Source organism: Sus scrofa, chromosome 7 (genome assembly GCF_000003025.6).
Source record: "Sus scrofa isolate TJ Tabasco breed Duroc chromosome 7, Sscrofa11.1, whole genome shotgun sequence".
Taxonomy (NCBI): Eukaryota; Metazoa; Chordata; class Mammalia; order Artiodactyla; family Suidae; genus Sus; species Sus scrofa.
Genome location: NC_010449.5, coordinates 21,037,325 through 21,057,575, shown reverse-complemented (window position 1 = coordinate 21,057,575; position 20,251 = coordinate 21,037,325). Strand labels below are relative to the sequence as shown.

At 43.4% G+C, this 20,251-nt stretch overlaps 2 protein-coding genes across 2 annotated transcripts; one reads left to right on the top strand and one right to left on the bottom strand.

The window, feature by feature from the left end:
* LOC100156560 (olfactory receptor 2M3-like) lies at window positions 5,194-6,311 on the bottom strand. Its single transcript, XM_001928333.4, has one exon. It carries the CDS (start codon window positions 6,130-6,132, stop codon window positions 5,194-5,196), a length of 939 nt encoding a protein of 312 aa, XP_001928368.1. The 5' UTR covers window positions 6,133-6,311.
* Window positions 18,838-19,862, top strand: LOC100156148 (olfactory receptor 2M3-like). Its single transcript, XM_001928289.3, has one exon. It carries the CDS (start codon window positions 18,924-18,926, stop codon window positions 19,860-19,862), a length of 939 nt encoding a protein of 312 aa, XP_001928324.2. The 5' UTR covers window positions 18,838-18,923.

The following is a 20,251-nucleotide window of genomic DNA, read 5'->3' as shown; positions in this document are numbered from 1 at the left end:
GGAGGTCCAGATGCCGCGGGTTGGCCAAAAATGGGGGGGGGGGGTAAAAGAAAGTCAAAAGCTTAAGAGAAAATGAACTTTCATGTTGGCTATCTGCGTGTTTATCATATTATTCCTGTTGCATTAAAAATACTTCTCAAAAATAATAAGTAAATGCTGGGAAGAACAATACGTTTTATTTTTATCATTTTTTATTTAGTGCCTTATGAAACTTGATTTGATGATTCAATAGGTTGGTGAGAATAATACAGAGGTGGTTTCTCGTTGGTTTTAAAAAGAGAAACATCCCAGTAGGACTCAATGTATGCAATAGAATCTAATGTAAAATCGGTCATGGAATCAATGATCTCTTAGGATCGAATTGTGTGTAAGGCTGGTTACTAGATTATTTTCTACGCCATGTATCTTGGATGCGTCAGTGGAAAGACTTCTGGATTCCAAAGGTACAGAAATGTGTCGTGACATGATTTTGACTTTACACAGTTAAGACAACACAGCAGGCCTAGCAAATGCTCTGCTGTTATATTAATCAGCATGGGATGGTTGTATGTTAACTAGATGGCCAAGTGTCTTTACTGCTGTCGGACTTACTTCTCTGTCAAATGTCACCAAGTAACCAAACAACTTTGTCCTTTTGAATCTGCTAATCATGGCCCTTTCCACCTTTCACTAGTTGGCACTTTGCCCCTAAGTCCCAAGGAACCAAATCAAGTTGCCAACTTTTCCAATGAGGTAATTATTTGACTAGACATCCTGGGTCTTCAACTTGCCCGTGCTCATTAAAACTTTTCAGCCCCCCACAAGGCACCCGACTTAATGAGTCCCTGAACAGGTTTTTTTGTTCGTTTGTTTCCATAAGTAAGAGTACCTGCCTCCCGAGCTTGAAGCAGAGAACAAAGTGTTGCTGGTGATCACCTGTCTGAAATGGTGATGGCCCCAAATGATGTCAGAAAACATCACAGAATTCAGAATGCGTTTTAGATAATAACCTGACTTCTGGACATGGGGAAACATAAAAGACGTAGGTGTGTGTGTTACCAATGTCATTACAAAGATATATTTAGAGATGATGCCACACAACCTCCTTCTACAGACAGGCAAAAGGTACAAGCTCAAATACAAGTCCGTAGGCAGTGTTACATTAGACCAGAAAAAAAGCGACCACTGTGGAAACAGCCACGTTTCATTGTGTTAGACGGTGTTAGCCTCCTCTCCCATCTGGAATATTGGTGTGTTAAGGTTCCTAAGATGCCCAAGCTCTCTTTGATGAGGCTGTACAATGGTCATAATAAGCTGTGACCTTGATAAAACCATCTCTTATCTCTGGACCTCAACAACTACCCCTGGTTAGTGCTGGGGTATCGAGGTCTCTTTTGGCTTTCTTATGTCTGAGTGTGGAAATTGTCACTCTAAAGTTGAAAGTTAGCTGAATGGATTGGGAGAAGGCACGTTTGTTTAACCTCAGTGGGGATAACAGTATTTATCCCAACGCTCAAGGTCACAGACACACAGAGCAGGGCCTACCACCACCCCTTCCTCAGATCAGAGTGGCCTGGAAGAAAGGATTTCAGAAGCCAATGTCAAGGAGAGACACTTTCATGACCTTCGTCGTGCCAGGTCCCCTCCACTATCTCAGTGCAATTCTCAGAGAGGTGGACTAGAGGGCGTGCTAGGTACAACTGTCACATGACCCAGTCGTTGGCTGGGGGTGGGGGGCGGTCTACCTCTATCCATGTGCCCTCTCCTGCCTATGTGCACATATGACCTCCACCCTCCACACCTCCCTCGCGTGGTGAGGAATTCCTATAAGAAGGCAGAAGCGGGGGAGAGAAAAGGTATTCCCTGAGAATGTAGAGACACGCTTGGTCTCCGCTGTCCATCTGACATCTTCTCTCGGAGGAACTGTCTCTTGGCAGGATCTATTGTCCTTCACTAAGATTATTGAAGAGGAAGTACCTCACCTTTTCCCCATTCGCAGGAAGGTTCTCTATAGTCTCACCATAGCCCAGCACATGAGCTTATCCCTGACCCACTAGTACCAGTACTCCTGCCCACGGGGTGGACCAGGGAAAAGCAGTCAAGTCGCGATGGAGCTACCCTAGGGGTGTCTATGCCCCCTTGTTCGTCCTTTCTTTGTAATCCCGGATGTGTTTATCCAGGTGCTGTGATTATCCAGGAAGCTGTCTCCACATAGGTTATCCGTGGAACCCTGGTGGGCCCCAGCTTATTCCTTATGGGCTCCGTTGCCCACACTTGGCAGAGTACCCATAAGTTTGGGTACCCAGGAGATATTCACTTAGAGCCTGCAAGGTCATTAAGAGTGCCTCTTTGATGATGGTGAAGCAGTGGGTCCTGTCACTTGGCAGTAGTCCTGACACACACACTCAGTGGCGAACACCCTGAGGCTCATTGCCTTTCCTCAGCGTGAAGTGTGCTCAGCGAGTTTGTACAACTCAGCTCATCACTCACCATTACAATGTACACCAGATAGGGTTTCGCCCAAGTAATATCACCTCCCATGATGTCAGATTAGACATGAAATAAACAGAGCAACCACCCCCTTGTCTGTTTGTCTCATTCATCTTAAGAAATGCAATGAAATCGTTCTTCCAGAGTACTGGGCTCCTGCAGTATATGCAGCCAGGCCTTCTTCCATTCAAACATACCTAGCTGCGTCTGCATCTCACGGGCATATAATTTAAACCTTCTTTAAGCATGTAGACGAAGGTCCAAAGATTCCTACGGTGCTCAGAAATTAAGCCTATGATAACACTGTGCTCATGCCAACAACATTTACAGGCTGTGCTCGCCACTTAACATACAAGCAGTAATTAGTTCTGTATGACACTTTCTCTGAAGCAAAGCAAACTCCCATAAACAACTCAATATGTCAATCTAAAACGATAGTAGGTTTTCCCTTAACAGCATATGATATCTCAGAACGAAGGAGCCAAGACAGAAAGAGAAGCATAAGATAGGGGAAAATTTTAAAGGACTTTTTTTTTTTTTTTTTTTTCTGCTTTTGAGGCCTGCACCTTGGGCACATGGAAGTTCCCAGGCTGGGGGTCGAATCGGAGCTGAAGCTGCTGGCCAAAGCCACAGGCACAACTATGTGCAATCCAAGCCGCCTCCGCACCCTACACCACAGCTCAGGGCAATGCTGGATCCTTAGCCCACTGAGTGAGGCCAGGGATCAAACCCTCCTCCCTTGGATACTAGTTGGGTTCATTACCACCGAGCCACAACAGGCACTCCTGAAGGACTTATTTTGATCACGTGAACTTACACCCTCCATCAGGAAAACTCTCCTGTCAAGAATTTGATTTGGGGCATTCCCGCTGTGGTGCAGTAGGATCAGCAGTGTCCCTGCACTGCCAGGACACAGGTTCAATCCCTGGCCTGGCACAATGGGTTAAAGGATCTGGCCTTGCCCCAGCTGCAGTGTAGTTTGCCACTGGTGTGCAGCTGCAGCTCAGATCTGACCCCTGACCCGGGAATTCCACATGCCGCAGGGCGGCCAAAAAGAAGGAAGAAAGAGGGAATTCTGTTTTGGCATTGTCCTTTTTTCTGTCTTGGGGGGAAACACTACAATTCCCTAAAAATGAGAGGAAGAACTGAGACATCGTTTCATCTTGAAAAGTTTAGAAATACTTAAGAATATTTCGTGTGGATTCCAGGATTTCTGGCAGGCTTTGTCTTTGAGTGGTGCTCATCACGTACATAGACAGAAAACTCAGCATTCCCCTTTTCCATCTGCTTCCAGATGACTGTGTTTTCAGGGGCTCAGTGAAGTGCTAAACTGAGTATGGCAAATCTAATGCCCAGTCTCACGCCTCCACCCTCATGTAAATGGAGCCTCCACCTTTTTTCTCTTTTTGATTAAGTAAATCAATATCACCTCGGTGCCTTATTTCGAATGTATCTTTTTACAGCCACTGCAAATATCAGGCCCAGATGAGAGATGAATAGGCAAGTTCCATGAAATAAAATCCCAGTCCTTCTAACGTTTATGCAACTGGCCAGGTAGCACCAGTCAGTTTCACAGACGTCTGGACTTGTTGGGGCACAAAAATGTTTCACTATGCCAAGACGAAGCGTTCCTACTGAATCCGAGTATATTCTTTTGAGAAGACCATGCAAGTTGTCTCTGGATGGGAGAGGGGGGGTTTCCACCAAAGACCAATCACCCTTCTCATTCAGTTACCATCCATGTTCATCAGGAAAACCCAGGAAAATGTAGGCAGCTTCTGTCATAATGATACCATTACACCGTTATTACGACCTCTGCCAAATGAATGAAAACTTTTCTATATTCATTCAAATGGTACAGTTTTTGATATGAAGCATGAAAATATTCCCACCATGATTTGGTGTATAGATACGATAGTTGTGAGTTCTAGGTAGGAAGCACAGCCCTGAGGTTTCATTACACCACCTTGGATTTGTAAGATATCATCCCAGAAGACAAATCCGTAGGTCAATGACTCTGCATTATCTGCCAAGACTCTGGAATAAGTGGCTCCACGAAAAGACAGTCTTCAGATATATACATGCTCAGTGTACCAGGGAAGTTAAGCAAAAGGAAAAAAAAAATCCTTCCTCTGCCAAAATAAGTAATATTTATTATAGGATAATTTCTCTCAAGTAAACGAATATCCATGAGTATCTCGTGAGGATGTATTTTTGTTTGTTTTGTTTTTTAAAGAGCTCAATGAATTGTCTTGTATTTATTGTTTTACAAACATCAGAGGCTATATTTTGAAAGAATAACAAAATGAAATAGGCATGTGTGGTAATTAACTCAGTGCACTATATCTTAATAGGAGCAATTCAATAAGACCCAAGCATAATATAACCCAATTCAATGGCTTTTGAAAATAGGGAAAAGCTATTGAAGACAGTTTTATTTATTATTTAGTTCTATAAACAGAAGTGTATCTGTTGATTAACTTAATTATGTACGTCTCAAGAACTTCACTGATTGTACTGAAAACCAAAATAAGCATACAATGAGTGAAACCATATCAATTAACTGAATGTGTACCCAGACTCCATAAACCCTGAGGGCTACCTTAAGAAATTATCTATACATTTATCACTAATTGTGCGGGGTTTTATTTTAATGAATGAATGTGCTAGAGAGACAGAGGGACAGTTATGAAAGAAGAAATTTCCCGTTAACTGTTATCCCACTTATTCTCTAGATTTCTCCTTCCCCAGCACCCTACTGAATGCTTTGGCCACGTCCTTGTTGCGGAGGCTGTATATAAGGGGATTCAGCATGGGAGTGAGAATGGTGTAGAAGGCTGACACCATCTTGTCCTGGGCTGGGGACCGATTGGACGTGGGCCTCATATATATGAACATAGCTGCTCCATAATACATCCCCACGACGACAAGGTGGGAACTACAGGTGGTGAACGCCTTGTGCCGACCCTCCCCAGAACTCATGCGAATGACAGTTATGATGACCCGTGTGTAGGAGATGATGATGAGCGACAAAGGGAAGAGGAGCATTACCACACAACAGATAAAAGCGAGTGTTTCAAAGGTGGAAGTATCCGTGCACGAGAGATGCAGGAGTGCTGGGACATCACAGAAGAATTGGGATATTTCTCGGGAGCCACAGTAGGAGAAGGACAGAGTAGCAGCTACATCAACGATCCCATCAAAGACCCCAAGGATCCATGAAGAGGCAGCCAGGAGCCCACAAACGTTCCAGTTCATGAGCTGGGGGTACTGAAGAGGGTAGCAGATGGCAGCATAGCGGTCATAGGCCATGACAGCCAATAGGAAGCACTCAGCCCCAAAGAGGGACACATAGAAGAATATCTGGGTTTCACATCCTGCTACAGAAATGGACTTCCTGCCAGACAGGTAGTTGCGGGCCATTTTGGGCACCGTGGTGCAGATGAGCATGAGGTCCATGAGGGAGAGTTGGCTGAGGAGGAAGTACATGGGGGTGTGGAGCCGGCGGTCCAGGCAGATGAGGAGAACCATGACAGTGTTTGCCAAGAGAGCCACTGTGAAGATGCCCAGCACCAGAGAGAAGAGAAAGATGTGAGTGGGCGTGTGGCTAAAAATCCCCATCAAGATGAAGTCAGAGCTAGCCGTCTGATTCTCCCATTCCATGATGAATATTTTCTTCCTCTAGAGCCATAAGAAGTTATAAATGTCAGCTCTTTGTGTAGTCACTTACTCAGTATCTACTCCTCTGTGTGTGCTACTCTGGTAAAGCAACATACACGATATGGTCAGGACTGGAACAGGATGAGCAGAGACTCTGCAGGCAGGTGGCATTAACCACACTCAAGCTCTGCCTCTACCCACCTGCATGTCCTCTGACCAGTTACTTCTCTGTGCTTCAGTTTTCTTCCTTTACAAGCCCGAAATAGCTTATTCATTCATTCATTCATTCATTGTTTTGTAGGGCCACACCAGTGGCAAATGGTAGTTCCCGGGCTAGGGGTCCAATTGGAGCTACATTGCTAGCCTACACCACACCACAGGCACAGCAATGCCAGACCCCTGAACTACTCAGCAGGGCCAGGGGTTGAACCCTTGCCCTCATGGATACTGGTCAGGTTCACTACCTTTGAGCCAGAAAGGGAACTTTGCTTTTCATTTTATTTTTGGCCACACCCTATGGCATGTGGAAGTTACCTGGCCTGGGATAAAACCCACACCACAGCGGCAACCTGCCCCACAGATGCAGCAACTCAGGATCTTTAACCTGCTACACCACCAGGAAGCTTCTCAGAAATAACGTTTAAATTGAGTTGTTGTGCTTATGAAACAACATGTCCAGTGCAATCCACAGCATCAGACAGAGCATTTGGCTCCTCAAGAACCATATAACCTACACTAGATACACTTATCCGTACAGTTCTCATGTGTCAGAATGTAACAAACTCTGTAACAGAGGACTAGAGCATGTTGAATGTCATTGCCTATATGGTAAAATATAATAACTACATCTCCTCATCTGCTATTTCCAAGAGATATTAGCACTCATGTAAATATACTTTTATCTGTGCACCCGACTGGGAGAGCAACCAGGATGAATGGTTATACAATCACATAGATGATGAACTTCCAGTTCAGAATAGTCGGTAGATAAGTGCAACTAATTTCTACATCATGAATAGGTCGTTTAAGTGTGAGTAAGTAGAAATCAAAATTACCTTTCTGTTTCAGTTTGAGAAGGCCAGTGTCTTGAGATTTCTTTTCATGGTCACCCAAAGTGACTCTGCCAAATTCCCTAAATCATCATCAACTGGGGCAAAACAAACAAACACTCAAACAAGTGAACAACAAACAAACAAATGTCTTGGTATATCTCTATCAGCGGTAAGTGTGAGCCAAGGTCAGCTTGTGGTTAGGGAAAACGGAATTGCTTTCTAAAGGGTCAGACAGAAACAAAACAGAGACAGCTTTTTATATTGTCGAACCGTCGAGGAACCCAGCCACCCGCATGACATGATGGATTCTGTCATTAAAGAAGGGGTGTTCTCCTATGCTGCCTACCACTGCCTCCTCCCAACCACGGTTAAAGCCTGGACAGGTGTCCTGCTCTGACTGCCAGATGCTGTTAAAGTCAAGGTTCACTGGTCCTGGCTTCACTATCTATGGCTTCCACAGTTTGGCTCCCTCCCAAGACATTTTCCTGGCAAAGAGGTAGCACATTTTTAAACATCCTTCTCTCACATCTCTGTCTTTTCATCCCCAGCCAGAGGAGGATTTCACTGACGGTTAAGTCCACTGCAAGGATCTCACAGTTCTTTCTTCGTCATTGTGCATTTTTGGTTCTCAGAGAGGGCATTCAGCATTTTAGAAATTTTGAGTCCAGCCAGAATTGGGACTGAGCTCGCTCCCATCCCTCAGCTGGGAGAGAGATCTATGCATCCTGTCATCCAGAGGCTGTTTGCTTCTTCAGCTTTGGTGCTGAACTGTGGCGGGAGACCCATCATTTTTCCCTCTCTGAAGATGGCATGTCCACTCTAGACTGCCCTTCCATCGAAAAGTTGTGACAAAATTAGCATTCGTGTGTGTGTGTGTGTGTGTGTGTGTGTGTGTGTGTGTGTGTGTGTGATTTGTAGGAGGAGTGTATGAGGGCTATAAAGTGCTTTGGTCTAGCCCACTTAAATATGACCGATTCAGAACACTGATGAAATCCATATTTAGACTTTCCATCATCCTCATGAATTCTGTTTCATTTTAATAAATAATAGGCTCCCCATTCACTAAACTCAGTCATGTGGCCTCTTCGACTGCTATTCACCAAAAGTGGTGCAGAGTGCTCAACAGAGACATGGATTTTGAGATCAGACATATGTGGATATGAACCATTGCTCTCTGGGCAACAGTGTTATTATCAGGCCTCCGGGTTTGCTTTTTTCTTTTTCTTCAGGGCCCCAACCATGGCATGTGGAAGTTCCCAGGCTGGGGTTGAAGCAGAGAAACCATCACCTGCTTTTGCTATGCCCTCCTACACCACAGCCATGGCAACCAGGGATCTGAGTTGTATCTGCGACCTATACCACAGCTCATGGCAATGCTGGATCCCCGACCCACTGAGCCAGGCCTGGGTTTGGAATTCAAACCCTCATGGATACTATTTGGATTCATTTCCGCTGCACCACAATGGGAACTCCCCACCTTATACCTCTTGAGGGACAGAATTCAATCCATAAAACACCTATGAATTTCCATCTTTATTTTTATCCTATTATTTTGCGTAATGAATGATCCTCTGAATTAGAGTTTAGGCCACTAAAACATAAGTTCTTGCATTTAGAAATTACCGTTTGAAATGAGCAGCACTGGGCTTTACACAGAGTTGGATATGTGCTTCCTAGGGGAAAAAAAAACAACTGGTCTTGAACCAATAGATTAGGTCCATGAAGAAATTCTCTGATGTGTTTTAACAGACAGTGCATTACACAACAATCAAATCCTAGTAATGCCTTATAATCACATAATAGCCATTAAAAAAGAAGTCATGACCCTATCAAGACAAGTGTTACTCAAGTTTTATACATGGAATGAATTAATATTGGCCTAGTTAAGATGAAACTATATCTACTGCTTTGGAAATATCTACAATAGTGTAGGTTTTCATCCGTTTCTGCCTCATTGCAACCAAGCAGTGCCAGCGATTTTGAAATGGAAACGTCTTTCTCCAGTCTTACCTTCTGGTCTTTCCTGGGAAGATGCAATAGCACTGACTGAGTAAAGAAAAAGGCTTAAATTCCTAGAGTCTTTTTCCTAGTTAAATTTCTTAGTCCACAAGGATTTAGTCCCTTGCCTTTAATTACATTGGTGAAGTCATCTTCCAATTTTTTCCAAGGTCATCAAGGTTGTTGTTGTTCCTTATGTTTATAGCATAAGCTTTGTTTTTTTCTTTTTATACCAGGCAGTTTCTTTCATCATTAATAACATGGGTTACTCAAAAAACTCACCTGGCTAATGTCTGGCTTTAAAAAATCTTCACAATTTCTCATGTCCTTTGTAATTTCTCATTTCTCATGTAACAAAATTCATTGAGAAGAAAACAACAAGTAACCAACTCTGTATTATTCTCCGTAAACAACTGAATCATCTCATCAAGCTTCATGGGCACCAAATAAAAAATGATAAAAATAAAACATATTGTTCTTCTCAGCAGTTATTTATTATTTTTGAAAAGCATTTTTAATGCAAAAGGAATAATATGATAAACATGCAAAGAGCCAACATGAAAGTTCATTTTATCTTAAGCTTTTGACTTTCATTTCTAGTTGTTTTTTTTTTTTTCTCATTTTTGGCCACCCAGAAGCACAGGGAACTCCCTGGCCACAGATGAGATCTGAGCCCCCAGGCTCGACCTAAAGCACAGGTGCGGGATCCTTTACCCTCTGTGCCAGGCCTGGGATCAAACCCTGTCCCAGGGCTACCCTGAGGCCACCGATCCCAATCCCATTGTGCCACAGAGGGAGCTCCCCTTTTCCTATTTGGAATAAAACAACATCCCAGCTGGAGCAGATGCCCTCTGTGCAACTCCCCCTCATCACACCATTCACCTCTTCCCTTTGTGGCCACAACCAGAGACTTGAACGTGTGGTTCCGTATTCCTAGGAGTGGTATTATATTTGGCTGAATATCTGTGTATTTATAAAAGTGACACAATAAAACGTATTGTTCTTCCCAGCATTTATTTATTATTTTTGAGAAGTATTTTTAATGCAACAGGAGTAATATGATAAACATGCAAAGAGCCAACATGAAAGTTCATTTTCTCTTAAGATTTTGACTTTCTTTTACCATCCCCCCCCCCATTTTTGGCCAACCTGCCCAGCATATGGAGCTCCCATGCCAGGGATCAGATTCATGCCAGGGGTAGCATCCCAGCCAGGGATGAGATCTGAGCCCCCAGGCTCCACCTAAAGCACAGGTGCGGGATCCTTTACCCTCTGTGCCAGGCCCGGGATTAATCCCTGTCCCAGGGCTACCAAGAGGCCATCGATCCCAATCCCATTGTGCCACAGAGGGAGCTCCCCTTTTCCTATTTGGAATAAAACAACATCCCAGCTGGAGCAGATGCCCTCTGTGCAACTCCCCCTCATCACACCATTCACCTCTTCCCTTTGCGGCCACAGCCAGAGACTTGAACGTGTGGTTCCATATTCCTAGGAGTGGTATTATATTTGGCTGAATATCTGTGTATTTATAAAAGTGACACAATGTGATCTGGAAGATTTTAGTACCTGATATGGAAGATAGTCTACTCTGCACAGAAGTCTTCAACTCGCATGTTGCACACATTTTATTTTTAAAGATGAACCTCTGTTGCTATAAACGGAGTCCATTCACGTGAACTTGGAAACCCTTGTAGAATACACCAGTGTACAAATATAACACCCTAGTATATTCATGCATGCTCCTATTGATGGATGGTGGTGGTGATATATAGTATATCATCAAGAAACAACAACTGAGATGAATTGGAAGGCTAGCTGGTGTCCGTTCTCTGAAGACTAGAAACGACAGGGGGAGGTATTTCCACGGATGAAGGGCGCTCTGTGCAGGCATGATTTTATGGATTGTGGGTCAGATGATACCCAATGCTTAGAGGCAACCTCAGCTCACATGGCCATCCTTGTGTCCTGTGGTGCAGCATTAAGTGTCTACAAAGCCTGGTGAAGAGGGAGGAGGTTTTTCTCAAATAGTCTTTTCCTGGGAGTCGACAGAGGCTCTGCAGTACCTCTTTATTAAACACCGACCCTTTTTGCACCATTGGATCTGGCATCTGAAAGCCCAGGCTCCATCTGTCCCTCGTGTGTCACTTATAGTGACTCTAACTCAGAGTGCTCCTGGGACTTCTGAGTGTTTACTGGATTGCTCCCCCCACCCCACCATGGGTCATTCTCCTGCCAATGATACAACTTCACGTTTCCCTGTGACCAGAGGAGTTGGCACATCTGGCCAAACTGTCCGACTGATGATCAATGCCAGGCATTTGAATCTCAGCTTTTCATCATTTCCACTCAGGGTCAAGCAGGACATTTTAGCTGACGCCATGAGGAGAGAGAACTAAGAACTTTGTCTGGGTGTAGGGGGGCCTCCCCACCCAGAGCGTGCAGAAGTCCCCAGGCCAGGGATCACACCAGCACCACAGAAGCAACAAGGCCAAATCCTTAATCGCGAGGCCACCAGGAAACTCCCTAGGCCAAATATTGGAATCACTACTCTCATAAGGAGAAAGCCATCAGCAGTGACTGGGGATGTTTATTTTAAGACGGAATGTGACCACTCTCGAACATTTCCAGTATTCCCCCCACAGGTAATAATAATACGAATAAAGTGGTCAGAGGGAAAATCTTTCCTGGTCTCAGGCTCTATGCTGGTAAGTTAGTTAGCAAGTAATTCTCCTCCTTTTCTCAGGCACAGTAAGGTAAAGTATCTCTGGCAGCAAGCCTATGCATTGTACCAGAGCTATCCAATGAAGCACAAGCATGTTGAGAGCTTATTAATAGCTTAACCTAAATGTGTGAACTGATATGGAAACATGAAGGACTGCAAAAGTTCCTGAACAAGATTTGGTCTGGGACAGAAGCCAATAGAACCCAAGGACCAAGATGGCCTTGCTAGCTTTGGGAAAAATAGAGCAGGCACAAGAGAACCTACTGGGAAGATTTTTTTTAAATAGCAATGCATGGCCTCTTCCCAAGACATTCGGATTCACTGAGTCTCAGAATCGTCTGGTCCTAGAAAACATTTCTGAATCTCATCAAGAGATTCTAATAAGAATCTAAGTTTGAGAACCACTGGAATAGAGACATGAGAAATTATGAAGACTTTTTAAAGCCAGACATTAGCCAGGTGAGTTTTTTGAGTAACCCATGTTATTAATGATGAAAGAAACTGCCTGGTATAAAAAGAAAAAAACAAAGCTTATGCTATAAACATAAGGAACAACAACAACCTTGATGACCTTGGAAAAAATTGGAAGATGACTTCACCAAAGTAATTAAAGGCAAGGGACTTAAATCCTTGTGGACTAAGAAATTTAACTAGGAAAAAGACTCTAGGAATTTAAGCCTTTTTCTTTACTCAGTCAGTGCTATTGCATCTTCCCAGGAAAGACCAGAAGGTAAGACTGGAGAAAGACGTTTCCATTTCAAAATCGCTGGCACTGCTTGGTTGCAATGAGGCAGAAACGGATGAAAACCTACACTATTGTAGATATTTCCAAAGCAGTAGATATAGTTTCATCTTAACTAGGCCAATATTAATTCATTCCATGTATAAAACTTGAGTAACACTTGTCTTGATAGGGTCATGACTTCTTTTTTAATGGCTATTATGTGATTATAAGGCATTACTAGGATTTGATTGTTGTGTAATGCACTGTCTGTTAAAATGCATCAGAGAATTTCTTCATGGACCTAATCTATTGGTTCAAGACCAGTTGTTTTTTTTTCCCCTAGGAAGCACATATCCAACTCTGTGTAAAGCCCAGTGCTGCTCATTTCAAACGGTAATTTCTAAATGCAAGAACTTACGTTTTAGTGGCCTAAACTCTAATTCAGAGAGTAATTCATTAGGCAAATTAAGATGAAAATAAAGATGGATTTAATAGATGTTTTATAGATTGAATTCTGTCCCCCAGGAGTTATAGTTTGGGGAGTTCTCAATGTAGTGCAGTGGAAACAAATCCGACTAGTATCCAAGAAGATGCCCTTTTGATCCTGGCCTGGCTCAGTGGGTCGGGGATCCAGCATTGCCATGAGCTGTGGTATAGGTCGCAGATGCAGCTCAGATCCAAAGTTGCTATGGCTGTGGCGCAGGACAGCAGCTACAGCTCTGATTCCACCCCCACCCTGGGACCCTCCGTATGCCGCACCTGCAGATCTAAAAATAGAAGCAAAGAATAAAAAAGAGTTGCATGTTGAAGTACCATACCTCAGAATGTGACTTTATTTGCAGATGCAGTCTTTACAGAGGTGATCAAGTTAAAAAGCAGTCACTAGGGTGACTGATGATCCAAATGAGTAGTGTCTGTATCAAAAGAAGACATTTTGAGACCAAGACAAGACTGTCGTGTGAAGATGAAGGAACACATCTTCTACAAGATGAAGGGTGATCTTCTACAAACCAGCAGTTACCAAAGACTGCCAGCAACCCCCAGAAGTTAGGTGGAAGGCGTGAAGCTGAGACTTCCTTGCAGCCCTCAGAAGGAACTAGCCTTGCTGACACCTTGTTCTGACACATTTATGCTTCAGAAATGGGGGACAATAAGTTTGATTGTTTAGTTCACCAATTTTTTTGGTAGTTTGCTATGGCAGTCTAGCAACCAGTACAGTAGTATTTAATGTCAAAAGTGTGATGATAATAACAGTGATTATGATGGTTGAAGTTTGAATTTTCTCAGTTTGTATTTTGCATTAAGCTTTATTTCGAGTGATTTATAAAAGTTATCTTTTGTAATCCTGAGCGATAGATATTAGTCTCACTATAGAAAATTTTTTTCAAAAAGAGGAGGCCAGAGTTCCCCTTGCGGCTCAGTGATAATGAACCCAACTAGTATCCAGGAGGACATGACCTTGCATCCATGCAATCCCTGACCTTGCCAAGTGGGTTAAGGAGCCCGAGTTGCCATGAGCTTCAGTATAGGTTGCAGACACCACTCAGATCTCTTTACTTGGGCAGTGGCTTAGGCAGGCAGCTGCTGCTCTGATTCAACCCCAGCCTGGGAACTTCCAGATGCCACAGGTGCAGCCCTGAAAGAAGAAAAAAAGAGAGAGAGGAGACCTGATAAAAGCACTGTTGCCAGTACAGTAATGGTTCAAGCCCACATACTTCTGATCTCAGAAATCGATTTCTCTGTTCAGCACTCTGCACCGTTTTGAAGAAGAGTAGTTGAAGAGACCACATGCCTGAGTTTAGTGGATGGGGAGCATATTACTTATTGAAATGAAAGAGAGTTCAGGAGGATGTCGAATTTATTCCAGGGCTGGAATGAGGAAATGAACTGAAAATGCTGGGGTGGCTTGGAGGACGAGAACGAAGCATATTTTTCATGAAGGAAGTAAGCGGAGGCCTCACCTAAGGAAACATGGATGAAAGAGTAGAATTGTCGGGGTTTGTGCTGAAAATCATGAGGAGAAACCTCCTGACATGGTGGATGTGATTTCTGGTGCAGTATCATGAACCCAATATACATAGTTGCTATTTTCTCTTCTGACTAGTTGGAACCCGCAGAGGCTTTTGAGAAGCAGAGTTTCAAAACTCAGTGGTATTACAAGAGAGTCATTAGAGAGTGTTGCATCCAGGGGATAGGAAGTGATGGATTTACTCTACTGGAAATGTAATGCTGTTTCTGGGAAAGCAGAGGAAGTTTTCAGAAGGAGTGTGTCTTTCCAATAGATACTGGCCTTTCTCTACATGGGATACCATGAGAAGGGCCTCTTGGAAGGCAAAAAAAAAAAAAAAAAGGGTTCCATCAGCACATCTCAAGCATTACCATCATCCAAATCACCTGAAGACTTGTTGAAACATAGTCCTGGGTCCATCCAGTCCCAGAGTTTCTGATTCAGTCGGTCTGGAGTGGTGTCTGGGAATATGCCCTTCCGGCACGTTGTCAGGTGATGTTGATGCTGCTTGGTTGGGGAGCTCCCACTGTGAGAACCAGTGCACTAAATGGATCCTTGCTAAGCATCAGAGGTGATGTTGGGGTGATGTGAAAATCCACCTGTCCTGTGGCAGGCTTGCTATGTGCTCTGCAGGACGGGAGTATTACTGGGTGGTAACTAAGAGAAGGATCATTAGGAGGAACTATGGCATCCACATATGAATTGACCTCTTTGAGTCCTGATTATGTCCAGATTTGTATCTGTCCTCTCCATATGGTCGCTCCTCAATTTCTCATTCCTCTCAAATGTCTCTTTTTGCTCAAAATTTAGTTGAGTTCAGTCATCTTCCTCAGCACAGTTTTTCTTTTGTTCCTCCTTTTTCCAGTTTTCAATAATCCTTAATGTAAGTAGGTATAAATGTAAACTCAAAATGTAAATCCTGTTCAGTAGGTAATTAAATAAGTATAGCCATATAGGACTTTAGGGTGCACTGTTTGTAACAAACAATGACACTGAGGTCTTTCATTTAGGGGAGCACTCAGCTGTGAATTTTCTTTTGTTAGAAAGAAAGTAAGATACATGAGATAGAGCTAACACAATTTAAGGTTTTAGGTGTGGTATAGTATTTAGTCCTTTATATTGATTTTAGTATAACTAGAGACAGCCCAAGATGTTTTGGATATTATTAAACCACAATGTTTTTGTCAGTAATATTCTGCAAGATATAGTTTACATGGGTGATGATACTGAGGCTTTTAAATCAGTTATTTCTTTAAACTCTCTAACAAATTTAAAAGATACATTTCTGATCACAAAGTCTTATCATTGTAAGATATGAAGAAACACAGGGATATTCTCCCTCTCTGTCTCTCTTTCGCTCTCTCTCTCTCACACACTCACACGTATATTTTCTGAATTCAATCCTCCTTGGGAGAGTCTATTCAACAACACCCTTGTAGGATACTGAAAAGTGATGCCAACTGCCTTTTTGCCTTATTTCAATGTTTTCATACTGTTACTTCACATGTATTAAGAATAGTAAATATGCTGGCTTGAGCGAGGTACAAATTTCTCATGGTAAGTAGAATACATCCTTGAACACTTTGAATGTTAGGTTGAAGTTTCTGGAGTTTGTGAAGCAGAATAATGGCCACTAATATATCTGTATGTACGAGAAGGATAAGCTAGACATTTAAGGATCTTCAGAAATAAGGGTGAGGTAGTTTGTAGAATAACTATCAACATTTAAGGATTAAGATTGTGGACTTTGGATATAAGAACAGAGACATTTGTGTGAGTGAGAGTGTTAGTTTGAACAAAAAAATTGTATGATGGATTTGACTAAGTCTTTGGGGATAAAAAGGAGTGAAGAATTCAAAACTGAGGTCTGAAGTTCCCGCTGTGGCATAACAGGATCGGTGGCAACTCTGGAGTTCTGGGATGCAGTTTGGCATGGGGGTTAAGGATATGGCATTGCCACAGCTGTAGGTGGCAACTGAGGCTTAGATCTGATCCCTGCCCTGGGAACTCTGTATGCTGTGGGACGGCCAGAAAAGAAAAAATGAACAAACAAAATCAAAATTGAGGTGCATTAAGTATAAAATACTATAGTAAAACTGAAGTGTTATCTGGCTAAGTGTAAATACACCATTACATAATAATTATGGTGGCTCTGATCTAAAACCTAGTGTATTCCAGAAAAAGCAAAAGGCTAAATATGGATTTGAGCAGTGTTCTAAATCAGTCATATTTAAGTGGGCTAGACCAAAGCACTTTATAGCCCTCATACGCTCCTCCTACAAATCACACACACACACACACACACACACACACACACACACGAATGCTAATTTTGTCACAACTTTTCGATGGAAGGGCAGTCTAGAGTGGAATGCCATCTTCAGAGAGGGAAAAATGAGAGTAGGAGATAACAGGACAGACACAGTTTGCAAACAACCCATACCTACAGGGCAATGATGGGTCTCCCGCCACAGTTCCACACCAAAGCTGAAGAAGCAAACAGCCTCTGGATGACAGGATGCATAGATCTCTCTCCCAGCTGAGGGATGGGAGCGAGCTCAGTCCCAATTCTGGCTGGACTCAAAATTTCTAAAATGCTGAATGCCCTCTCTGAGAACCAAAAATGCACAATGACGAAGAAAGAACTGTGAGATCCTTGCAGTGGACTTAACCGTCAGTGAAATCCTCCTCTGGCTGGGGATGAAAAGACAGAGATGTGAGAGAAGGATGTTTAAAAATGTGCTACCTCTTTGCCAGGAAAATGTCTTGGGAGGGAGCCAAACTGTGGAAGCCATAGATAGTGAAGCCAGGACCAGTGAACCTTGACTTTAACAGCATCTGGCAGTCAGAGCAGGACACCTGTCCAGGCTTTAACCGTGGTTGGGAGGAGGCAGTGGTAGGCAGCATAGGAGAACACCCCTTCTTTAATGACAGAATCCATCATGTCATGCGGGTGGCTGGGTTCCTGACGGTTCGACAATATAAAAAGCTGTCTCTGTTTTGTTTCTGTCTGACCCTTTAGAAAGCAATTCCGTTTTCCCTAACCACAAGCTGACCTTGGCTCACACTTACCGCTGATAGAGATATACCAAGACATTTGTTTGTTTGTTGTTCACTTGTTTGAGTGTTTGTTTGTTTTGCCCCAGTTGATGATGATTTAGGGAATTTGGCAGAGTCACTTTGGGTGACCATGAAAAGAAATCTCAAGACACTGGCCTTCTCAAACTGAAACAGAAAGGTAATTTTGATTTCTACTTACTCACACTTAAACGACCTATTCATGATGTAGAAATTAGTTGCACTTATCTACCGACTATTCTGAACTGGAAGTTCATCATCTATGTGATTGTATAACCATTCATCCTGGTTGCTCTCCCAGTCGGGTGCACAGATAAAAGTATATTTACATGAGTGCTAATATCTCTTGGAAATAGCAGATGAGGAGATGTAGTTATTATATTTTACCATATAGGCAATGACATTCAACATGCTCTAGTCCTCTGTTACAGAGTTTGTTACATTCTGACACATGAGAACTGTACGGATAAGTGTATCTAGTGTAGGTTATATGGTTCTTGAGGAGCCAAATGCTCTGTCTGATGCTGTGGATTGCACTGGACATGTTGTTTCATAAGCACAACAACTCAATTTAAACGTTATTTCTGAGAAGCTTCCTGGTGGTGTAGCAGGTTAAAGATCCTGAGTTGCTGCATCTGTGGGGCAGGTTGCCGCTGTGGTGTGGGTTTTATCCCAGGCCAGGTAACTTCCACATGCCATAGGGTGTGGCCAAAAATAAAATGAAAAGCAAAGTTCCCTTTCTGGCTCAAAGGTAGTGAACCTGACCAGTATCCATGAGGGCAAGGGTTCAACCCCTGGCCCTGCTCAGTGGTTCAGGGGTCTGGCATTGCTGTGGCTGTGGTGTGGTGGAGGCTAGCAGTGTAGATCCAATTGGACCCCCAGCCCGGGAACTACCATTTGCCACTGGTGTGGCCCTACAAAACAATGAATGAATGAATGAATGAATAAGCTATTTCGGGCTTGTAAAGGAAGAAAACTGAAGCACAGAGAAGTATCTGGTCAGAGGACATGCAGGTGGGTAGAGGCAGAGCTTGAGTGTGGTTAATGCCATCTGCTTGCAGAGTCTCTGCTCATCCTGTTCCAGTCCTGACCATATCGTGAATGTTGCTTTACCAGAGTAGCACACACAGAGGAGTAGATACTGAGTAAGTGACTACACAAAGAGCTGACATTTATAACTTCTTATGGCTCTAGAGGAAGAAAATATTCATCATGGAATGGGAGAATCAGACGGCTAGCTCTGACTTCATCTTGATGGGGATTTTTAGCCACACGCCCACTCACATCTTTCTCTTCTCTCTGGTGCTGGGCATCTTCACAGTGGCTCTCTTGGCAAACACTGTCATGGTTCTCCTCATCTGCCTGGACCGCCGGCTCCACACCCCCATGTACTTCCTCCTCAGCCAACTCTCCCTCATGGACCTCATGCTCATCTGCACCACGGTGCCCAAAATGGCCTGCAACTACCTGTCTGGCAGGAAGTCCATTTCTGTAGCAGGATGTGAAGCCCAGATATTCTTCTATGTGTCCCTCCTTGGGGCTGAGTGCTTCCTATTGGCTGTCATGGCCTATGACCGCTATGCTGCCATCTGCTACCCTCTTCAGTACCCCCAGCTCATGAACTGGAACGTTTGTGGGCTCCTGGCTGCCTCTTCATGGATCCTTGGGGTCTTTGATGGGATTGTCGACATAGCTGCTACTCTGTCCTTCTCCTACTGTGGCTCCCGAGAAATACCTCAATTCTTCTGTGATCTCCCAGCACTCCTACGTCTCTCGTGCACGGATACTTCCACCTTTGAAACCCTCGTTTTTATTTGTTGTGTGGTAATGCTCCTCTTCCCTTTGTCGCTCATCATCATCTCCTACACACGGGTCATCATAACTGTCATTCGCATGAGTTCTGGGGAGGGTCGGCACAAGGCGTTCACCACCTGTAGTTCCCACCTTGTCGTCGTGGGGATGTATTATGGAGCAGCTATGTTCATATATATGAGGCCCACGTCCAATCGGTCCCCAGCCCAGGACACGATGGTGTCGACCTTCTACACCATTCTCACTCCCATGCTGAATCCCCTTATATACAGCCTCCGCAACAAGGACGTGGCCAAAGCATTCAGTAGGGTGCTGGGGAAGGAGAAATCTAGAGAATAAGTGTGATAATGGTTTACAGGGATCTTTTTCCCCCCCATAACTACTCTCTCTGGTGCACATTTATTTATGGAAAACAAAAACTCACCTGATTTAACATCGAGTACACACATATATTTTAATATGTACATATTAGTATCTATATATTATGTATATATAAAAAACAAGCAAATAGCCCTCCCATATCTTCCCTACTGAAATGTTCTCAAGTGTCTGCTGGGGTTCTTCTCACCTGCCTCAGAAAGCTAAATAAATCTAACTTTATTTAACTCTAGGTGTATTCCTGTTGGCATTTGGCAGGTGCACTTTTGCATTGGGTGTATTATCCTATTAGAAGACTTATGAAACTACTGAAAAAAATTATAATATAGAATATAGTTGGGCCTAGGTCT

Excerpts from the sequence above, each read along its gene's own strand:
- LOC100156560 (XM_001928333.4), bottom strand. The coding sequence starts at position 6,132 with ATGGAATGGGAGAATCAGACGGCTAGCTCTGACTTCATCTTGATGGGG.
- LOC100156148 (XM_001928289.3), top strand. The coding sequence starts at position 18,924 with ATGGAATGGGAGAATCAGACGGCTAGCTCTGACTTCATCTTGATGGGG.